The sequence below is a fragment of the Sciurus carolinensis genome, chromosome 2, assembly GCF_902686445.1.
Source record: "Sciurus carolinensis chromosome 2, mSciCar1.2, whole genome shotgun sequence".
NCBI classification, from domain to species: domain Eukaryota; kingdom Metazoa; phylum Chordata; class Mammalia; order Rodentia; family Sciuridae; genus Sciurus; species Sciurus carolinensis.
The window spans coordinates 174,833,068-174,854,038 of NC_062214.1; the positions used below are offsets into that span (position 1 = coordinate 174,833,068).

General features: G+C 44.4%; 1 protein-coding gene across 2 annotated transcripts; it reads right to left on the reverse strand.

Annotated features, from left to right (window-relative positions):
• Nucleotides 1–870: 870 nt before the first annotated feature.
• Angel1 (angel homolog 1) lies at nucleotides 871–20,418 on the reverse strand. Of its 2 annotated transcripts, none has more exons than XM_047541592.1 (10): nucleotides 20,294–20,418; nucleotides 17,051–17,626; nucleotides 16,043–16,269; nucleotides 15,572–15,641; nucleotides 14,551–14,984; nucleotides 12,026–12,149; nucleotides 11,621–11,731; nucleotides 4,319–4,388; nucleotides 3,676–3,839; nucleotides 871–2,965 (listed from the first exon to the last, which is right to left on the reverse strand). In XM_047541592.1, the coding sequence occupies exons 1-10, from the start codon at nucleotides 20,355–20,357 to the stop codon at nucleotides 2,805–2,807; spliced, it is 2,001 nt and encodes a 666-aa protein (XP_047397548.1). In that variant the 5' UTR covers nucleotides 20,358–20,418; the 3' UTR covers nucleotides 871–2,804. The 2 variants fall into 2 exon arrangements, with proteins under 2 accessions (XP_047397548.1, XP_047397549.1); XM_047541593.1 differs by having other exon boundaries at nucleotides 20,177–20,298.
• Between the last annotated feature and the right edge of the window lie 553 nt (nucleotides 20,419–20,971).

Here is a 20,971-nt window from a genome sequence, read left to right on the forward strand (position 1 = left end):
TTCCAGTTATTGATTCCTGCTTCTATTTCTTGTGCTTTGGGAGTCATGTTATGGAAGTCTGATCCTAAGCCAACATGAAGATGATTTGGGCCTACTCTTTATTATATTTGGTGTAGGGTCTCTGGTCTAATTCCTAGGTCCTTGATCCATTTTGAATTGAGTTTTGTACAGGTGAGAGATAGGGGTTTAGTATCATTTTGCTGCATATGGATTTCCAGTTTTCCCAGCACCATTTGTTGAAGAAGCTATCTTTTTTCCATATAGAAACTGTGGTATACATACACAATGGAGTATTATTCAGTCATAAAGAATAAAATTATGGCATTTGCAGGTAAATGGAGTTGGAGAATATCATGCTATGTGAAATAAGTCAATCCCCAAAAGCCAAAGGCCCAATGATTTCTCTGATAAGTGGATGATGATACATAACAGTGGGGGCGGGGGGGAGAGCGGCCGGGGAAGAATGGAGGAAGGATGGATTGTGTAGAGGGAAATGAGGGGTGGAGAGGGGGTGGGGGGGAGGAAAGAGAATGAGACACACATTATCCTATGTACATGTGATTACACAGTGTGACTCTCCTTTGTGCACAACCAGAGAAATGAAAGTTGTACCCCATTTGTGTACAATGAATCAAAAATGATAAAAAAATAAAGGCAGGGTGGAGGTCTGCTCAGGCCTCTTCATCCCAAGCCCTCGGCAGTGAGAGGTCAACAAATGCATATTACGACGAATTCCTCTGTCCCCGACTTGATCTTGAGACCCCACCCAGGGCAGAAGCTCCTCAGTCTCTTCCTTTGTGCCCACCTCATCCTCCACGACCTGTCTCAAGACCCCAGGCTCTTCAGGGTCTAATAAAAAGACCAACAATAGGGGGGTTAAAGGTAAACTTTTATTTGGAAAAAGTTGCCCCAGTTCTGCAGGCTGCAAAATGCAGTTTAAACGACCATTTAAACCCCACCCCCATTTCATCGCTAAACAGAAACAAATAAGAAAACAAAGACAGGATAACCTGTCAAACTCCGGCCCTCTGCCACCTTTAGCCATTTCTAACCTGCATTTCCTGGCAGAGGAGAACAGTGATGGGCCCTCATCCTAGGAACAAACAGGGGACTGCCTTGACACCATCTCAGGAGGTGCCCAGGGACAGACAGTGAACCATGGGTATGGGCAGGCAGGCCTGGGGCTCAGACAGGCACATGCCCCATAACCCAGGGAAAAAAAAGCTTTAAAATATACAAACACAGAAAAAGAAATTCTTCAGAACTTAGATATGGAAAGCTTATAGCCAGGAGCAGCAGAATTTGAGCTGGGTCTTTGGCTTCCAAAAAAAAAGAAGGAAAGACTGTAAACTCCTGGCCCACTACTGTCTCTCACTCAAGCCTCTTGGCTATTCCCCTCAGCCTCATTCTGGAGGCCAAGTGGAGCAACAGTGAGGCAAAGTGACAAGGGCCAGCAGTTGCTCCTGAGCTAAGGGAGCAGGAGGAGCTGGCCCAGGAACACCTCAGGACACACCTAAGCCATGAAAAAGTAAGGCATGCAGGTGACACAGAGTGGGCTAGGAGGTCCTGAGCGGGTCAGGGTACCCTGTGTTAGGGAGAGAAAGCAGACACACTGTGCACTGAGGCATGCCGGACAGCAAATCCTCAAGCATGGCCACCCCATGTTCTTGGACCAGGTTGGCCCAAAGCCACCTTTTGCTGAGACAAATTGGCCTGAGCGAAACAGCAGCCTTTTCCAGAGAGAAAGTGGAAGGGAATGGGAAAGGAGGAGGCAGCAAAAAGTAAAAAGTGGTGGGATAAAAAGAAGCAGACAACTGCTTGTTCGGTGTGCAGAGGAGAGACAAGAATACTAGGTTGTGGGTCCCGGTTAAGGTGGCTGCAGAGCCCACCTGCTCTCCCCTGCTGTGACTCCCTCCTGTGCCCAGTTCTGCAGACTCCACTGAGACGATTTCCTAAAGGTTCTTTCTCCTCAAGTTTAGAACCTCACACCACACCCAGCCCACTGAACCCTACCCAGGACTTCAAACTTTTGCCTGCCTCAAGGCAGCCTGGGAAAGGGATGAGCCCTAGAGCGATCACGGCCAGCCTGTGGGGACCTCTGAATGTAGGCTCAGAGCCCACTGGGTAGGTGGTACACCCCTCACTCTGCTGCTCCAGGCTGTGGGGCCCGTTTGTTCCCAGAACCCAGACTGCAAGCATACCCTGGCTGCAAGACGGATGACTGGCGAAACTCAGAGGGTAGCAGGAGGGGAGGCCCACACCTCTGCTGCCCGCTGGCAGCACCCAGCTCTCAACCTGCCCTTCAGCACACAGCCCCAATGTGGAAAGTGGACTGGGCAGAGGCAGGCATGGCTGTGCTGGGCAGTCCCACCCCAAGGGGGCACATGCATCGTATACACATCACGTGTGCATGCCTGGAAAGAGGGCTAGGCCCAGAGGTCAGGAAGGCAGGGAGAAGGTCGGGTCAGAAGTACCACCATGAAACAGCCTAAAAGCAAATAACCAATGAGATCAATAGCTCCCACAACCCTGGTAATTAAAAATCAAGGGGGAGCTCTGGGTACATGGAAGGAAGGGGGACCCCCGCTTCTGCCTCTCCCAGGGCCACTGAGCATGTGGCAAAGGATTAGGAAGAGGTTGGGGCAGGGCAGGGACCACAGGCAGAGAACGTGGACAGGCCTGGACAGTCTACGGGCAGGAGGGAATGAGGGGGAGGGACATAAGTTTCCACAGCACGGGGCATTTCCACAGTCGCTGGTCACTGAGCTCTTCCGGAAGAGAAGCTCTCTTCCCCTGGAGGCCCGTCACGGGGCGGTGACTTCCATGCCGAAGCTGGCCAGCAGGCAGAGGTGGTCTGAAGAGCAGAAGGGGTTGGGCAAGCCATTGGCAGCCCAGAGAATCTCTTCAGAGAGCAGGGAGAGGCGGCCCAGGAGCTTGAGAGTTCCGTCTCGATCCAGCCTGTCATCTGGGACACAAAGTAGAAGCCTGTGGGTAGAGCAGCCCAGCCACTCCTCCTGGAGAGCAGGGCAGGGCCTTCTGGGAACCAAGTCTGTGGCTGTGTCCCCATGCTGTCCCCCGCCTCCTACAGCTTCTGGCTATGAGCCCCATTCCTCAGAGACGCCCCTCCCACGGTAACAGGAGTGAGTGAAGACAGGTAAGTGCAGGGGCCTCTGGCAAGCAGGCCCACAGGCCAGGTGCAGCTTCCAAGATCTTCCAAGGGAAGCAAAAAATCCAAACTTTCTATATAAAATCTGATTTTTAAACATAGATGATCGATTCAAACATTCTAAAAAATATACTTTAAACAAAATAGGCATGGGGTTGGTAAACCCCCTGTGACTACTGGAATGGGTGGAGAGAAAAAACAGGGTCTCTCACCTCACCGACCTCAGCTGGTGTGTCCCCCACACTCCCAGCTAGTACTCTTTGTACCTCTAGAACAGGGTAGAGAGTGCCGGTCTCACTCACGGATGCTGGAAGGATGAATGGAGAAGGCAGGGAGGGAGCCTACGGGAAGGAGGAGGGCAGCAACCAGCACCAGGTGGTGTGAAACCTGCTCTTGTGCTGGCCATGTCCCAGCAGCCTAAGCTACACCACCAAATGCCTGGCCTACTATCAGCTGATCCCCAGGACCCTGGAGATAGCTTCTAGGAACCTTGGATCCACTGGACCTACCACTTCTGTTCCCATTCTCACAGGACTCAGCTGAGAAAAAGATGTAATCCACTGTTGTTCCAAGACCTAAGGGCATTGTGGTGACCTCTGGACGGCCATGCTGGGGCAGGAAATGGGTATAGACTGAGGTCAGGTGGAGGCAGTGCTGGATGGTGCCTACAGTCCTGCAGAAATGGAGTGGGAGATGTCGGTCAACAGAAATCATTAAATTTTCTCCAGATCACTTTCTCTGTCTTATGAAGTTTTTTAAGGAATAATCCCAAATGATTCAGTCTTAGCTAAAATTAACCCAAAACAGACAGACAGACACACTGATACTGAGACCCTTAATAGTCCTCGTCCCCATTTTCCACTTGCCACCTGATAAAGTACACCCGATGTGCTCTGTCCATGAGCCAGCAAGCCTTCTAGGAGGCTTTAACTGCCCAGGAAGGCATTCGTGGGCTTTGTCTGTAAAAGGATAAGGAGTAGGCCCTCCGAGTTCTGCACACCTATACACCCCTCCATGCACTTCTTAGGAGAAGAGTGAGAGCTTCGTAAAAATTGCTCCTCCAGATCTGTCTCCAGACAGTCAGTAAGAATCCCTCTTTCCCGTCTAGGCAGGGGTTGGCTGAAAGCTGAAGAGAACTGGAGGGAAGTTTACCTGGAGAAGACAGGCTCAAGGTCAGATGTGTCTTCCTCAAGGACAGACTCGGCCCAACCAGCAGGTCGCTCTGTAGAAGACCAGAGAGAAAAAGCTTTTATCGTTCAGACAGTGAAGTAGGGTCATAACCTTTCACCTCAAAATCACTCTTAGATCCTTGTCTAGATTGCTCCAGAAGGATCTAGAAGGGGAAAGGGAAAGACAAACAGTTAGGAGAGGAAGAAAATAATGAGCCACAGTCAAGAACCTCAGGCCTCTAACATAGACATTGTATTCCCTGGCTCAGCACTTCTTAAAAAGATATTTCAATTTTTAAAAAGAACAGGAAATAGAGTTACATGGTACAATAATCAATGTGGGGAAAAAAAATTAGTGAAGTTTCCCTCTTACTCACTTCTTACCATTCAATTCCTCTCTCCATAGGCAACCAACGTTACCAAACTCTTAATTTATTTCTCTAGAGATTTTCCATCATGTATCATTCATTGTGTGTATGTATATATGTATGTAGACACATACACATGCATATATGTATATATATATATACACACATATGTATATATACATAAAGAAAAAAGATACAAATTATCAACTTCAGGAAAGAAAAGAGGGACATTATCACAGATCCCAATAACATTAATAGGTATCAAAAATCAACAATGACAAACCCTTACCTGGACAGCCAAGAAAAAAGAACACTCAAATTACTAAAATTAGGAATGAAAGAAAGGACATTATTACCAAGAAGACAGGACAAAAAACAGAAAACAAAATTTTAAAAACTCTATAAGCAAATACTATAAACAAGTGTAAGCAAATAAATTAGATAAGTTAGATAAAATAGGCAAATTCCTAAAGATATATAAACTGACTTAAGAAGAAACAAACAAAAAAAAATCTGATTAGGCCTACAACAAGTAAAGAGTTGAATCAATAATTTAAAAACTTCCAACAAAGCCATCTCAGTCTTGAATGGCTTTACTAATGAATTCTACCAAACATTTAAAGAAGAATTCATACAAATCCTCCACAAACCTTTCAAAACATAAGAGAAGGGAACACCTGCCAATTAACTCCATGAGACTCGTGTTATTCCCACACCCAAACTAAATAAACATATCACAAAGAAAACTACAGACTAATATCCCTTATGAACACAGATACAAAATTCTTCAATAAAATAGTAACAAATCAAATTCAGCAAAATATGAGAACAATTATACACTGTGACCATACTGGACTTTTCCCAAGAATATAAGGTCAATTAATGTAAGGTAACCTATTAGGAAGGACAAAAAACCAGGAATACCTCAACAAACACGGAAAAGACACTTAACAAAATACAACAATCTCTGATGGTTTAAAAACACTCAACAAACTAGGAGTAGAAGAGAACTTCCTCAGTCTTAAAGGAGTTTACTAAAAACCACAGTAAGCATCATACTTAATGGTGACAGACTGAAAATTTTACCCCAGAGATCCGGAACAAGACAAAGGTATCTGTTCTTACCACTTCTAGCCAAGAGTGTAACCAAAGTTCTCATTGGGTAGTTATGGAAGAAAAAGAAAGAAAAGGCATCCAAATTGAAATCAAAGTAATATTATTTCTATTTGTAAGATGACATGATGCTATACAGAGAGAAAATCCTAAGGTATCCACTAAAAACTACTAGAACCAATAAATGAGTACAGCAAAACTGCAAAATACAAGATCAGCGTGCAAAAGATCATATTTCTGTACACTAGCAATGAACTAATCCAAATATGAAATTAAGAAAATAATTCCATTTTTCATAGCACTAAAAATAAAGTAATTAAAATAAATTTAACAGAAGTAAAATAAGACTTGCACACCAAAAACCGTAAAACATGGAAATTAAAGATCTAAAATAAATGGAAAGATAGTTCATGTTCATTGTTCATAAGACAACATTGTTAAAATGGCAATACTCCCAAACTGATACACGGATTTGTAGATCCCTATCAAATCCAAACTGACTTTACAAATTTGATTAAGCTGATCCTAACACTCATATAGAAATGCAGGGGCCAAGAATAGTCAAAATAATTTTGGAAAACAACAAAAAGGACTTCCCCAGTTTGAAAGTACACAAAACTATAGCAATCAAGATAGTGCAATAATATATGGATTTAGAACAGCAAAAGGAATAGAACTGAGAGTCCAGAAACCCATACATTGATGGTCATTTGATTTTTGACCTGGAGGAGGTGACTGAAAGGTGTCTGCTAATGTGTCTTTTATGGATGATGACAATGTTCTAAAATTATAGATTGTGGTGAATATACTAAAGGTCACTGAACCACACTCTTTAAATGGGTGAATTTTATGAAATACAAATTACCTATCAATAAAGCTGTTTTAATAAGAAGAATAAGGAACTGTTATGGACAACTTCATGCCAATAAATTTGATAACTCAGATGAAAGGAAATGTTCCTTTACATACGATACATTTTTCCTGTCAAATTTATTTCTATATATATTTTATTGCTATTACAAATAGGGTCTTATTTTCATTATATTTCTTAAAAATAAATCAGCATTTTTATATAAGAATACTACTGATTTCTACTTATTAACTTTGTACCTACTTTCCAGAATTATCTTACTACTAATGGCATTTTTAGTTGGTTTTCTTGGATCACCAATTATGTAACATGCAATAATCTACCCTCTCCATTTTTACACTTATATTTTCTTCTATTTCTATATTCTACTTCTAATTCTGTTGCCTGGTATCTCCAAACACAAATAAATAATGATAGTAGATGTCCTTATCTTGTTCCTAACTTTAACAGGAATACTACTAGAGCTTCTTTAAGCAAGAAGCTGATTTTTGGAGTTAATACATCAACAATATAAGGAATCATCCATTGTTTCCTTAATTTGACAGGGTTTCTATTTAAAAAATCTAGAATTGATGAATTTTAATAATTATTCTATGAATTTTTTAGTAAACACTGTTTTAGGTATATCCCACAAACACATGGTACTTTCATTGCTATTTTCAAGATATTCTATAGTTTCATTTTAAATTTCCTCTTTAACCTTAAAGCTTTTTAAATGTTCAGAGGATACAGTTTTCTTTCATGTTTTTAAATTCTACTTTTACCACATATGCTTCAATGCCAAATATATGGTCAATTCTAAAGAATTTCCCTATGAATTTTTTAAAGTCCTCTCTGCTTTCAATGTACAGAATTTGATATGAATCAATCAGATTTACCATATAACATGTTATTTAGGTCTTCTATATTCTTAGTCTCCTTTTATTTACTTGATCTGTTGGAGACTGAAAGAGATCATCACTTATTTTGTTTATTCCTGGTCATACCTACAGTTTCACTATGTGATTACTGATGTGATGTTATTTTGAGCATCAACATGCACAACACTAATGTTTCCATTTTGAGTTATATCCTTTGCCATTACAATATGAAGAAAAATCACAGTGACCATCAGGATCTTAAAGGTGCTTTCCCTCAACACCAGGTTCTGCCTCTGCATGCAGTACTGTGTACAAACAGCATCGTTCTTCAAGTGCCACAGGACTGGAGGCCTCCACCTGCCCCTCCAGGTCACATGAGGTATAGCCACCTCTCCACAAGCATCCTGCCTCAACATCTTGCCAGGGCTGTTCAGCACTGGCGGCAGCCAAGCAAGCAGGTTCTGCAAGTACTTGGGAGGAGGATCCTAAGTTTGGACACAAGGACAAGTAGAGAGGCTAGAATCAGAACTTTTCCTGCTTAGAAAGCTGACCAGATAGCCAGGTTTCTATGTGACCTTCTGGTCAGTATGTTAACTAGTGATTCATGAAAGTCACACTTTTTAGTAATTATTTTTTCCATAATGCATAAACTGGACACATATTTTCTTCTTTCTTAGAATAAGACCTAAAGTCCCAAGATTCAGTGCAAACATTAGAAAGGAAACAGTGACCCCTTTTCAGTATCTGCTATAGTGTTAGAGTGTCTTCCCCAAACAAATTCATGTTGAAAATCCTAACCCCCAAAAGTGATGGTAAGAGGAGGTGGCACCCTGGGGAGGTGATTAGGTCATGAGTGGGATCAGTAACCTTATAAAAGATGCCCAAGAGAGGCACAGTAAGAAGATGCCATCAATGAACTGGGAAGTGGGTCCTCACCAGACACCACATCTGCCAATACCTTGATCTTGGAATTTCCAACCTCCAGAACTGTTAGAAATAAATTTCTGCTGTTTAAAAGGTACCCTGTTTATGATATTTTGTTACAACAACCTAAATGGACTAAGACAGTGTCTTTCAGAACCATACAGGAAAAAAAGAAATCATTAATAATGAAAATATTAACGAGAGCCTTAAGTACCCCATTTATGAATTACTGTGTCACAAAGGGAGTTGGAAAGAGTAAGAATCACAATGTTTCATATTATACAACCTGAGCAATGTGGAAGGCTCCAGCGTGATGCAATGTCAGTTTATGGGAAAATCAGACCATTACTAACCCCAGCATCTCCCTTTGCATTCAGAGGCTCATCACTGACGTCACAGCCAAGTGGGTGTGTTTTGATATACAGGTAGGTTAGAAAACTGGTACTGAACTGGAATAGTATTTGTTAGCATATCTAAACAGAGTCTCCAGAAAAAAAAAATGAATTCGCACACTGATCTCCATGTACTGCACTTAAATTTTCACCCTCAAGGCCTAAAAATGGTGAGCTTTTTAGATTTGGAGTGTGTAAAAGATTCATCAGCAGCCTGTTCAGCCCTAGGTGGGAGCACTGAACAAATGGAAGGGCACATGGGAGATACATGTGTTTACCCAAATTTAATTTCATTTGTGAAAATACTACTGTTATTTTTCACTGTTACTGAACTAGATATTTCCCCTTTATCAAGAGATTCTTTTATACTTACAAAGTGATTGTCAGTTGATTTTTTATATAACTTATTATAAAATTACCTATGGGGGATTCTGTTATTGTTTAACTACAGAATTTTATAATCTAAAAATACTGGGCCACAGCTCTCCCGGCTAAGCCTAACTGATACAAGCACTTATCTCAGTTCCTAGCACTTGCCACTGCTCAATGCACAGTGGCAATCACTGTTTCTACTACTGTTCTTGCCACAGTTATAATACTACCTAAGCTTTGCAGTTAAAAAACAACTGAGCCACTGAAATGTTCACTGCCCTGTGCAAAAATGTCAATCAAATTAAACTCCCACAAGAAAAATAAATTCACCACTCACCACCAGTCCTCTTACTATAGCTTTTGAGCCCTTGTCTGGTTGTCTTCATATCTTCCCTGCCTCGTTTCTTCAAGCACAGTTGGTGAATATCAAACCTTGAGCTAAACCTTTTTTTCTTGAAGCCTCATTTTCCAAAGTTGAATGCTGTCATTAAGAAATCTGCAGCCAATCTAATTATGGTTACACTTAAAAGTAGCACGATCTTTTGGTTCAACTGCCCAAAGGATTCTTATGTCCTTTGGCTACTAGTAACTTCACTATGATGTCTTAGTATTGATTTTTTTACTGAAATATGACATGTCTTCTGAATCTGAAGAGTCACATCTTCTCATTTTGGAAAAGACTTCCTAAGATTACTTTAAATAGTTCTCTGATATCATTATATTGGTTTTCTTCTTTGTGAGCTCCAATCATGCCTATGTTGAATCTCCCTTATCTTTCACGACTGTTCATTTTCTCTCTAAATCCTCTTTATGCTTTTCTTTTTGCTAGTTTTGAGTTCCTGGCCTCTGTCTCTTGCCTTGTTGTGAGAACATCTATTCTTCCTTGGGTTTCATCGGACTTTGGCTTCATTCTGTGTCACACCTGCACTCTTCATCTGGACTCTTCCCGCACCCCGGAGCTCGTGTTTCATCTGCTGATGTCTTGGGCTGGGGACTCAGCTCAGTAGATAAGCACACACAAGGCTCCGGGTTTCAATCCCCAGTGCTGCAAAGAAAAAATCATCTTCTGATTTCCTGCCACACACCTAAACTGATTTCATAAAAGCAGTTGTTTGAGTTTTGTGCTCTTCTTATGTAAAGGTGATTGCTTCATTTTTTTTTAATTCATCGGAAAATAGTCATAATTTCCACATGCTTCATGGCAACAATTTTTATCTTTGAAGTGTCCTCTTTTTTCCCCTTTTCTTCTTTTATCCTTTCCTTCTTTAAAGGTTATTGTTTGAAGCATTCTTTTCTGCCTTTTGTTTTTCCATTCCTTCTTTTTTTCTTATAGTAATTTAGTGCAGATCCCACACTGTTTTAGGCAAGCCCAGCTTTGAATTAGCCAAGGTTCTTCTGCACCATCTATCTGAATGTTTGTAAAAGGAAGGACTGGTTATGCACTCCAGTAACAGGAATTTTCCTCATGACACAGTATTATATGAGGACTTTACTTCTCCCCAGCCAAAGAGAGATGCAGCTCTATGAGTATCTCATCAGCCTTCCACCACTTGAATAGACTGCTTAATGCAAATATGGTTTGGTTCTTTGATGGATCCTTCTGTCACTACCTCTTAGGATTGCAACAGCCCATGGACTTTCCAATCACACACAACCTATGCATTCTATTCTTGTTGCAAAAACACAGGGTTTTGGTTTTGTGCGTTAAGGCGTATTCCTCACCTTGAGGAAATGTACTCCGCTGGTTCTGGCTGAGATCCACACAGCCCCAGAGAGGAGTCTCTCCAGATTTCCTCCAGCAACCCTGGAGCATCAGTCCAGTACTTCCTGCAGCCATTCCACCTGTATGGTGGCTCACCGTTTCAGATGTCTTCAGATCTCCTACTTTTAACAAACATGGAGTTTGCATTTCTTTTTCCCATCCTCTCTGGTGCTCTGAAGTGGCTCCAGAGATAAGATGGGGAGAATGTCATGTGTACTCTGCTACATTCAATCTGGAAGTTCTCCACAGGAGCAACTGTTTATTATAACCAGGTCCACGGTCACCTTATGACTTCTGAAGCCTCAACATATATGTCTTCTCCCCTAGAAACACTGTACACATGCTGGTTATTAGCAACTTAAGCCTCAAAAGGTGATAAGGTTTACAAGGTCTTAGAGCTAGTGAGAACCCACAACACTCGAATCCTGGTCCAGTGCTATTAACACACTAACCTTCCACACATGAATATGACCAATTGACTCAACTCCATTTCCTCCTTGTAGACCTGTTTCCAGAAGCTGATCTCTAAGAGTCATATTTAGAAAAGACTAGGAACCAGAGAACTGGCAAAAGGCAGGAGTGAGGAAGGAAGAGGATGAAAAAAGCAGGCTTAGTTCCATTACCTGGCTTGGTGTCTGTCACTCCTTCCATGAGAACCAGTCCTACTGGTCGCTGACAAGCAATGTTGCAGAAGCGAAAACGTAGCAGGAAGTCTCGGCCATACTTACGTCTCTCTGTAAACCAGGAAAAGCCATATAGTGAAAGAAAGGAAAAGGAGTCACATGTTGCTACCTCCTCCTTTGCACCAAGAAGCTTCCAGCATAGCAACACAGAGGAGGTCTGTGCTGAAGACAACTAGCTCTGATTTAAAGATGTCCATTTCACAGGGTGGTCATGTGGAAGACAGTGAGAAAAACACAGGAACTCACTAAGAGAATTGAGACTACACTTTCTCATTATTGAGAAACAAGTTTTCTCCCAAAAGTGGCATGAAGACACAGATAACCAAGAATGTGCTATACGCTTACCTGATCTCTTGGGGTGACAGGTGACATACTGACAGCAATCAGTGATGCCCAGAGAGCTGGGCCACAGTGGGACCTGCAGCTTCCTCTGGTAAAGCTGATGGGAGAAGTCTTCCTGCCCAGATACCTAGAAGAGCAAGAGCAAGGTGGGGATGAGGAAAACAAGACAGAAAAAGGAAATTAACAGTTCATGTTTGGGACATGTGGACAAACACACACAATCACACAATATATACATGGTATAAGCAAGCCACTTAAGTCTCAGGGGAAAGTTAAAAATAAGGAGCTAATTTAAAACATTAGAAACACTGATATGTCCATGAAACGGGAAAGGGAAGTGAGAGGGTGAGGTATGTGAATTAAACTGTATGAGCATGTGGTTCTAAGTTTCAGCTAAGAAAAATCTACACAGTTCTCCACAGGAAGGCCAACTCTCAGGGGTTTTAACTCAAGTTGGGAAGAAGTTTATCCTGACCTTTGGATCTTCTGGGTCAAGGTCTAATATCTTGAGCCTATTACTGGGAAAACACAGGGTCAAACCAAATGGGAAATGCACCAAAGCACTTTACCGTATCTATGTCACCATCCTCGGTCAAAGCCATTGAGCAGCCTGGGAACGCACAGAACGTAGTGGGGGAAACATTCAGCAACATCAGTCATTTGTATATCTCCAACATGGGTAGCATAATGCCCTTTATTTCATTTAACAACAACAAATATTTGAATGCCAACTATGTGCAAGACACTAGCTAAGTGCTGGGGATAGAGTGGTGACAGACACAATTCCTCTGCCCTTAAAGGGCATAAACTTTCAATATGTCATCCGATGTAAACCAGACCTGAAATTCAATGGTCATTTAAGAGCTGTGACTTTGGACAAGTTAGTTAACTCTCTTGGATTCAACATCCTTTACTGTAAAATATCATGAACAATTAAAAATCTTGATAAAAATACTACCAATTACTGACTGCTTCCTTTGAACCACAAAATGGAACACACTTTACGTGCATTATTTTATTTAATCTATTTTTTAAAAGAAAACAAACAAAACCCCGCACATCTCTGATGTAGGTCCCATTATATGCATGTAAGGTCCCAATGTGCATGTGAAGCAAGTAGGACTTAAGTGACATGTCCAAGGTGGCAGAGCAGGGATTTGAACTCAAGACTGTCTGGTTTCAAAGCAAATTTGCTATGCCTCAGTGCCTGTCATGTGGTTGGCACTAAGCAAATTCTTTTTCCTGTTCTCTGAGCTCCTGATTACAGTTCCTTTACAGAAGGATAATGGCCTTCTCTGGGCAACTAGAACACTGCTGGCACTTGAATAACCTCATTAAAATAAAAGCCCAAGTGCTCAGCAATAATTCAATTATTTTGTGTGCTTTCTCCACTGTGCTTTGCCAAAAGCTAAGCAAAGACAAAAGAGAGGAACAAAGAGATTAAGTGAAATACAAATAAACCAGCACAAGCTGATACAACTATGAGCTATATATGCTATCAATATTTAGCAGCTCAAAGGTATGTGAGAAAGTCAGGCACCAAGACACAAACCTGAAATCCCAGCTACTCAGAAGGCAGCAGTAAGAGGATCTCAAGTTCAGGGCCAGCCTGGGCAACTTAGTGAGATCTTTTCTCAAAATAAAATAAAGGGATAGGATGTAGCTCAGTGGTAGAGTGCTTAACTAGCATGTGAAAGAGCCTAGATTCAATCTCCAACAGCACAGAGTGCAGAGGGTAGGGGTATGTGATAGATCCATATGCAAATTGTGAGTGAAAAGGAAAAACAAGTTACAAAGAAAACACGCAGTACCATACCATCAATTACAATATAGTTCTATAACATATCCTAGATGCATAGATTACACATGGGCTGTTACAAGCAATCACAGCACAGTAGTAGAGGGCAAGAGCTTTAGGGCCAAAGCTCGTTGGGTACAAACCCCAGTTCTATGGCTAATAACCTGCATAACCTAAATCAAAGTACTTAACTTCTCTTGGTCTTAATTTTCCTCACTTATAAAATGGAAGCAATGATAGAGATAGTGAAAATGAGTTAATGCATGTAAAGTGCTTAAAATAGCACTTGGCACACGTTAAGTGCTTAATAAATGTAAATTGCAATTATAATATCATAGAAACAGAGATATCACCATAAAAGGATAGAAAAGAATCTGAAAGACCACCACCAAATTTAGAACAATCAGTACTTGACTCTGATAGGAGAGGTAAGGAATTTAGGTAATAAAGGGGATTTTTGCCTTATGTTTGAATCCTTGCAAAAATATTCTTATGTATTACTTGTGAATTAAACATACATGATAAAAACTGAAAGGTTTTCAACATGTCAAAGGTACTCATGAGTTCCTAACTTCTAGTTTGAGCACAAGCTGTTCAATGTAAGGAGACAAAGGAGGGAGCCAGAAGAGGTGTAACCGAGTCCCTGCCACAGAAGCAGCACCTGATGCAACACCCAATCTCTCCCTGACCATGTCCCGCCCCACCACCACCATGGCCTCCCCCATTTCACCTTCCAGGCTGGCATCCCACTGTACTGGAGCTCTCCATCCCTGATGAAGTTGTAGAGAGGTGAATCAGGGACAGAATTCAGGTCCCCGCACAGGATGATAGGGCAGTGGCTGCCATCTGACAACCTGGCCACCTTGTCCACTTCAGCCAGGAGAATGGCCATCTGGGCCAGTTTGACATCGCCCCGGCGTGGGTTGTACAGGACGTGGGTATTTGCCACGCACAGAGGGGCCACTGAGACCTGCCCCAAGCCTTCTGGGACTAGTGGCTGCAGCAGCAACACTAAGCCCACATTGTCCCGATTGAGGAGCTCCAAGCCAGGCCGGAAGTACTCCACAGGGCTGGCACAGAGCAGACGGAATCTGGTGGGCTTGTAGCAGACAGCACAGCCATCAGTTTTACACCCGGTCCTCCTCTTGTAGAAACAGGTAAAGCCTACAAGGAAAATCCCACCAAGGAGATCGGTCAGAGTCCCTGAAGTCTGAACCCCTTCCAACCAGCGGCAGCAGATCAGGGGTGTGTCCCTAAGGTACTGTTCCTGCTGCTCAATAAGGGGAGTCCTTGTCCTTGACACCTCCTTGGTCCTGCAGAGATTCCCTTACAGCTGTAACCAGATGTCTGAAGGGCTAGAAAGGAAAGGAGGGAGGGAAGGGTATGAAGCAATAAAACATAACAGGAAGAACAAAGTATTTGGAGTCAGAGAAGTTGGAGTCCTAGTTCCACAATTAATTTTGTAGTTTTGTGATTTTGAGCAAGTCACACAAAATTTTCAGAACCTCGGTTTCCTCAACTGTAAAATGGGAATAAAAACAACTCAGCCTCACAGGGATGGTTACTTCAAGGGTAATATAGCAATGCATCAGAATTGCTTTAAAAACTGTAGAACTCTGCTTCCTTTTTCACCCACATGTGGAAAGTGCTAGCTCACAGGTGAGACCGAGGGTTAACTAAGACACAAGGAAATGTGTCTTCAGGAGAGGGTAGACAGGCTCGAGGAAGAAAAGCTGGCAAACATAAAATACCCATCATTCGCAGAGAGGGCTCCAGCTGCTCCCAGTAATGATCTTCCTGGACTTCCTGGAGACACAGGATCTGGAAAATTGACAAGGAAAGCAATCACTCCAGAGTTTTAGAATGTGACTCCCACTCCCTAGGCACAGAGCCCTAAGTAGGAAACTGCTATGGATCTCAGGTCGGGTCACATTGCCCACAGGACGGACTTCCCATCTCCTACATCAAGAACAGGCCCAGACTTAAGCTGAGGAGGCCAGACAGGTGCACTAGATTTTCCTGCTCCTTGAACTCCTGTTTCCCTCCCTGCATAAAGGTGCTAGAGAACATACACCTCAGGAGAGTCTTCAGATCTGCTAAAAATCAAAGACCCTAAGCAGGCAAGCTCTAGTGCTGGGTGGGACTGTAATCATCTGCCCTATGGATGGAACTCAATCTCTAAGAGTCTAACACCAGTGCAATGGCACTTCCCCTTCACTCACATCAGGGTCCCAGTGCTGGAATTCCTGCATGAGGTTTGCAAAGCGATAGTTCCAATTGAGGATGTCCGGATGGCAATGCAGATAGAGCTCTGAGCTCTGCTGCATGAGATCCTGGGCCAGGATGTTGTAAGACATCAGAGTGAACTGGAACTGAGGGCCATCCCCTGCCTCCAGGCCCTGAGCATCTGGCTGGGTGGAGAAATCCTCCCATTCTCGCCACAAGATTTCTGCAGAGGGGTTGGGGGAAGAGTTCATGACGAGTACAGGTCACCCACAGGCCCCCCACTCCACTCCCGACCTGTAATCTTATGCCTCAAGTTCCTTTCTCCACTGCTCCTGTCACCACCCCTCTCTGTGGTGACTTAGGCAGACTTAAGGACATTCTCAGACTAGACAAAGTCAAAGACGATCTCAACCTGTGCACCACTGCATCCCCACTACCTAGCACCCAGTAGATGCTTTAAAAATACTGAAAAGGGTCTGAAAATCTCTTACTTTGGCTATATCATGAGTCTCTCTCTGGAGAATCACTCAGCTGGGTGTAGTTTATAGTCACCTGAGATTAAAGACATTTCTGGAGTAATTCCAGTCTCGGGACTTTTTCAACCTCCACTCCTAGTTGTAAGCATGGGGAGCTGGGAGATTTCAAACCTATTAGAGTCACATAACCTTTCTTCAAATTTTAATGGACTCCCAATACGTAACTAGAGTTATTCTGGATAAGGCAGAGAACTTGAGTCACCTCTATAGCAAGAATGGAGAACCAGAACTAGCATCAGGTACCAGTTCTTCCACTAGCTGGCTGTGTGACATGTCCCACTACCTCTCTGCACTATGGTTATTTCATCAGTAAGTCCATGGGGCTGGAAAAGATAATCTGCAAGACCCCTCTAGATCTGACCCCGAAAGATTCTCAGAAACAGAGCACAGCAGCAGCAGAGTTCCCACCAAGAATCTTCCCCAAGACAAGCTGCTCCCCTGGCTCAATCAGTTAGTTGTCCAACTCACCGTGATATGGTATTTCCATTGGGGGAGGCTGCAACTGCCCCAGGCCTTCAAAGGGCCAGATGGGATTCTCTTCCTGGGGCATAGGCTCTGGTGCTATGCTCCAGGCCACCATGGCGGGGTCCTCTTCCCACTGCTCTGCAGCCAGGGCGCCCATTGGGAGGACAGCACAGTCTGCATACTGGGGGCCCGTCTGCACAGGGACAGCTGCCCACAAGGGGCCCTCAACCTCTGGCAGCGGCTCTTCTCCTAGCACCTCAGGGAAAGGCTCATCCAGGTTCTCTGCGGCCCGCAGGTCACTCAGCTGCCTGCTGGACCACTTGTCCTCTGAAGCAGCATCCTGTTCTCCAGGATTATCCATCAGGAGTGCCAGGCTGCTCTGGGCTAATCCCTTATCTGCAAGGGGACCCTCACTCGCAGTTGAGAGCACCTGGCTCGACCCTTCTTCTCGCCACTGCTGCAGCAGGCCCTCGCACTCCTCCTGGTCAGGGCCCCGAGGGGCCATGGCAAAGTCACCCTCTACCTGGGGGGACGAGCTCTTCGCCAGGAGGGCATTTTTTCGACATGAAAAGAAAGCATCTAGGAGGAAAGCCAAAACATCAGGTTATAAGACACCATACTCTTCTAGCAGGTGGAATGTCATCCCCATACTAGCAAGAACGGTGCCCCCCTTGCTCATCATTAACCAGCACCAAGCCTGCCCACTTTAATGCCTGGAAAGTGCTTCCCACCAAGCACTGTTCCAAGTGCTCTAACAACATTACTTAATTTACATGGTAGGGATCTAATAAATTTCAGTGCATGAGTGAAAGAAAAGCTGCCCCACATAATCTAGGGCACAGACAGGTCCATATAACCACATGCCTTTTATCTGGAGGTTGATTGCTATTAACATCAACTCTCTGGTTCCAAAATCCACATTACATTAGAACTACGCCTAACTATGAAACAGAACTGTGGGTTATGGTCTAGCACCAAAATTAACAAAACTGACTGAACTTGGACAACGTCCCTAGTCTGAGAACTTACTCTTAACTATAAAATGGGGACAAGAAAAGTTCAAATTAGATAATCTCCATGAGGATGTTTTTAGCTCTGTAAATCCCTAATCTATTAATGCATTCTGAAAGAAAAAGCAGTCTCAAAATCCATACAGTTTCTTTCTCTGCTAATACCCTTGGGCCTCTTCTCAAAGTTATTTATTCTACTCACAGAATTTGCACAAATTTCATTATCTGCTTTCCCATTCCACAATATATCAGAGGCTGTAAATTAAAAGGTGCTAGCAACTGACAGTTAAGAGACAGCTGTCATCTCTCTGCCACAGCAGCTACAAATAACAGCCAACAAGTAAGAAAGCAAAGGAGAGAATCTTTAGAATTAGAGTTTCAAAACCCGCCAAGTGCAGCATTTTGGTGAAGACAAACAGCCCCAACCCACACTAAACCACTTATTTACAGCATAAGACAAGTGCCATGCACTCTTATCACTAGAGATTGACTTTACTGGCAATTTTTTAAAGAAAAACTTCAAAATGGTTCAAATATCGAGAGTTCCAATATCTCATTTATATGAATTTGCCACTCTAAACCAGTGACTTTCAACTCCAGTGAGAGGGTGGGAGGGGGATTTTGCACACAGGGGATATTTAGCAATATCCAGAGACACCGTGGTTGTCACATGGTGGCGGTGCTACTGGCATCTAGTGCTAGAGGACAGGGATGCAGTATGTCCTACAATACACAGGACAGACTCACTCCAAAGGCCAACAGTGCTGAGAAATCTGCTCTAAACCTGTGAGCTGCATTGCTGGGCTTGGTGCTGGGCATTATAATCTCAGGGACTTGCTAATTATCTGCCCCTTGAAACAATCTCTATGTATTGAGGATGGCGAAGGTTCTTGATTTACATGCATACGGTTACTAGCTTTCGAACTGAGTAGATTTTGTTGTTTGTGGTTTCTTTTTAAGCAGAAAGATTTTTTTTAAATCTCATTTAAAAACAAAATACACAAAGTAGTTATAAAGTGGGAGTTTAATGTGCAGGTGGGGAGGGGGCTTCATCAGAGATTCCTAGCACTCTACTGTTCTGGAAACCTCTGGACTAGCATATGTTACTAAAACTGCTATCGTGGACATTGGATAAACTCCAGACACCACAGTAACATACACTTAGTTCTCTGAAAACAATGGCTTCTGTAGAATTTCCCATTCCAGAGAAGTAAGACATTCCTGAATTCATTGAGTACCCACCAAACACCAGGCAGGGTGTTAGCACTAGATACAATGAACAAAATGGACTAGGCCCTGCCCTCCTGAAACTTGCGTTCCAGTGGCAGAGACCACAGACATATATATATACACACACACATATATTTATATTTTTTAACATGAAACGTATTATTACACCTACACACATTGTGTAGAGTTCCGGAAATAAAAAGTACACAATGCCGTTGGGCTCATTACTAAATACTTCTTGGTCCTGTCCCCTATATTGCAAAAGAGTCTGGGAGTTCTATGTGACCTCAGAGAGGAACTGAGGGTCGCATAAGTCTCTGGAATTTCAAAGACCAGGAATGGGGAGCACAAGCAGATTATGAAAAAGTGAAGGAAAAACCCTCCCTGTTCTCTATGAAGCAACCCCGGGGCATTGCCCCCATCCCACCACATCTCTAAATCCCCGGGAACAATGCTCCAGAGCTGAGGTTTAAACGAGTCTGGCTTCTGAGCGTCCGTTTTTCAACCAGACTCCGCTGAGCGAGAAGAGCGAGCGGGGTGGCGGCAGGCAAGTGAGCAGGTGAAGACAGGTGCATCCAGGACTCTAGCCCACCGAGCCCGGGTTCACCCCGCCGCGACCCGCGGAGATTCATTCGGGCACTCGTCTGGGCCGGGCTGCCACCCTCCCGACCCCCGAGGCGGCGGCTCGGCCGGCCCCAGAACCTCCACCCCACGGCCAGGGAGGGCGGCCCCTTCCCCAGCCCGCGTCCACGTTAACCGTAGCCCCACGTCACCAGCCACAGGCTAGAAGGGCTGCCCACGAGAGTCGCCGGCCGGGCCGGGCCGGGCCGGGTCGAGCCTCGTGGGGCCAGGTCGGCCCGGGGCCGGGTCAAGGACCGCTTCCCCACACCTTGGCGCTGCCAGGGGACCGTGGCCGGCGGCCCGGCGCTCCGCACGCCGCCCCGGGCCCCGCAGAGGCAGGCCGGGTCCGGTCCAGGCTCCCTCCCGTCAGACGTGGGGCCGGTACCTGAGAGGGCGCGGAAGAGGCGCGCGGCCGGCAGCAGCAGGTAACACAGGCACGACGCGATCATGGCCGGCCCCCGCGCCGCCCTCCTTGCCGCCGCCCGCCGGGTCTTCCTCAGCTTCGCTCGCCCCGCCCCGCGCCGCCAGGCCCCGCCCGCGCCGCCAGGCCCCGCCCCTGTCGGACCACGTGTGCGCCTTCCGCATCAACAACTTTATTGGCAGCGCAGCCGCAGTGCGCTCGTAGGGCGGGGCGAGGCGGGGCGGGGCGGAGTTGGCGCCATGGCAACGCGCCTGCCTCGCTTCTATCCGCCCGCGAAGCGCGGGACTTAAAATTTGAGTGCCTCGCCTGGGGCTCCCTGGTGTCCTTCAGAGACCACACTTTTATTCCTACTTCTTCTGCTAATTAGGTGTCTCCCTTAGGTCCACCACATGCCCTTTCTGCCCTTCAGTTTCCTCATCTGTGATAGAAGAGCTGGATTTTCTCTGAGCCTCTCCATAACCCCAACTTCTATAATCTAGTTCTCAGCCCAGAGAGGAGAGGGAGCCAGCTTTTCCCATTCTCCCTCCACTCCATACTGCCTTTACTGTCTTCCCCAGATGAGATTTCTAGATACAAATCGAGAGATTTTTATCTCCTTCCCACCTGTTCCAAATGGGCCTTCTTTTCCCTAATCTCGAAGAA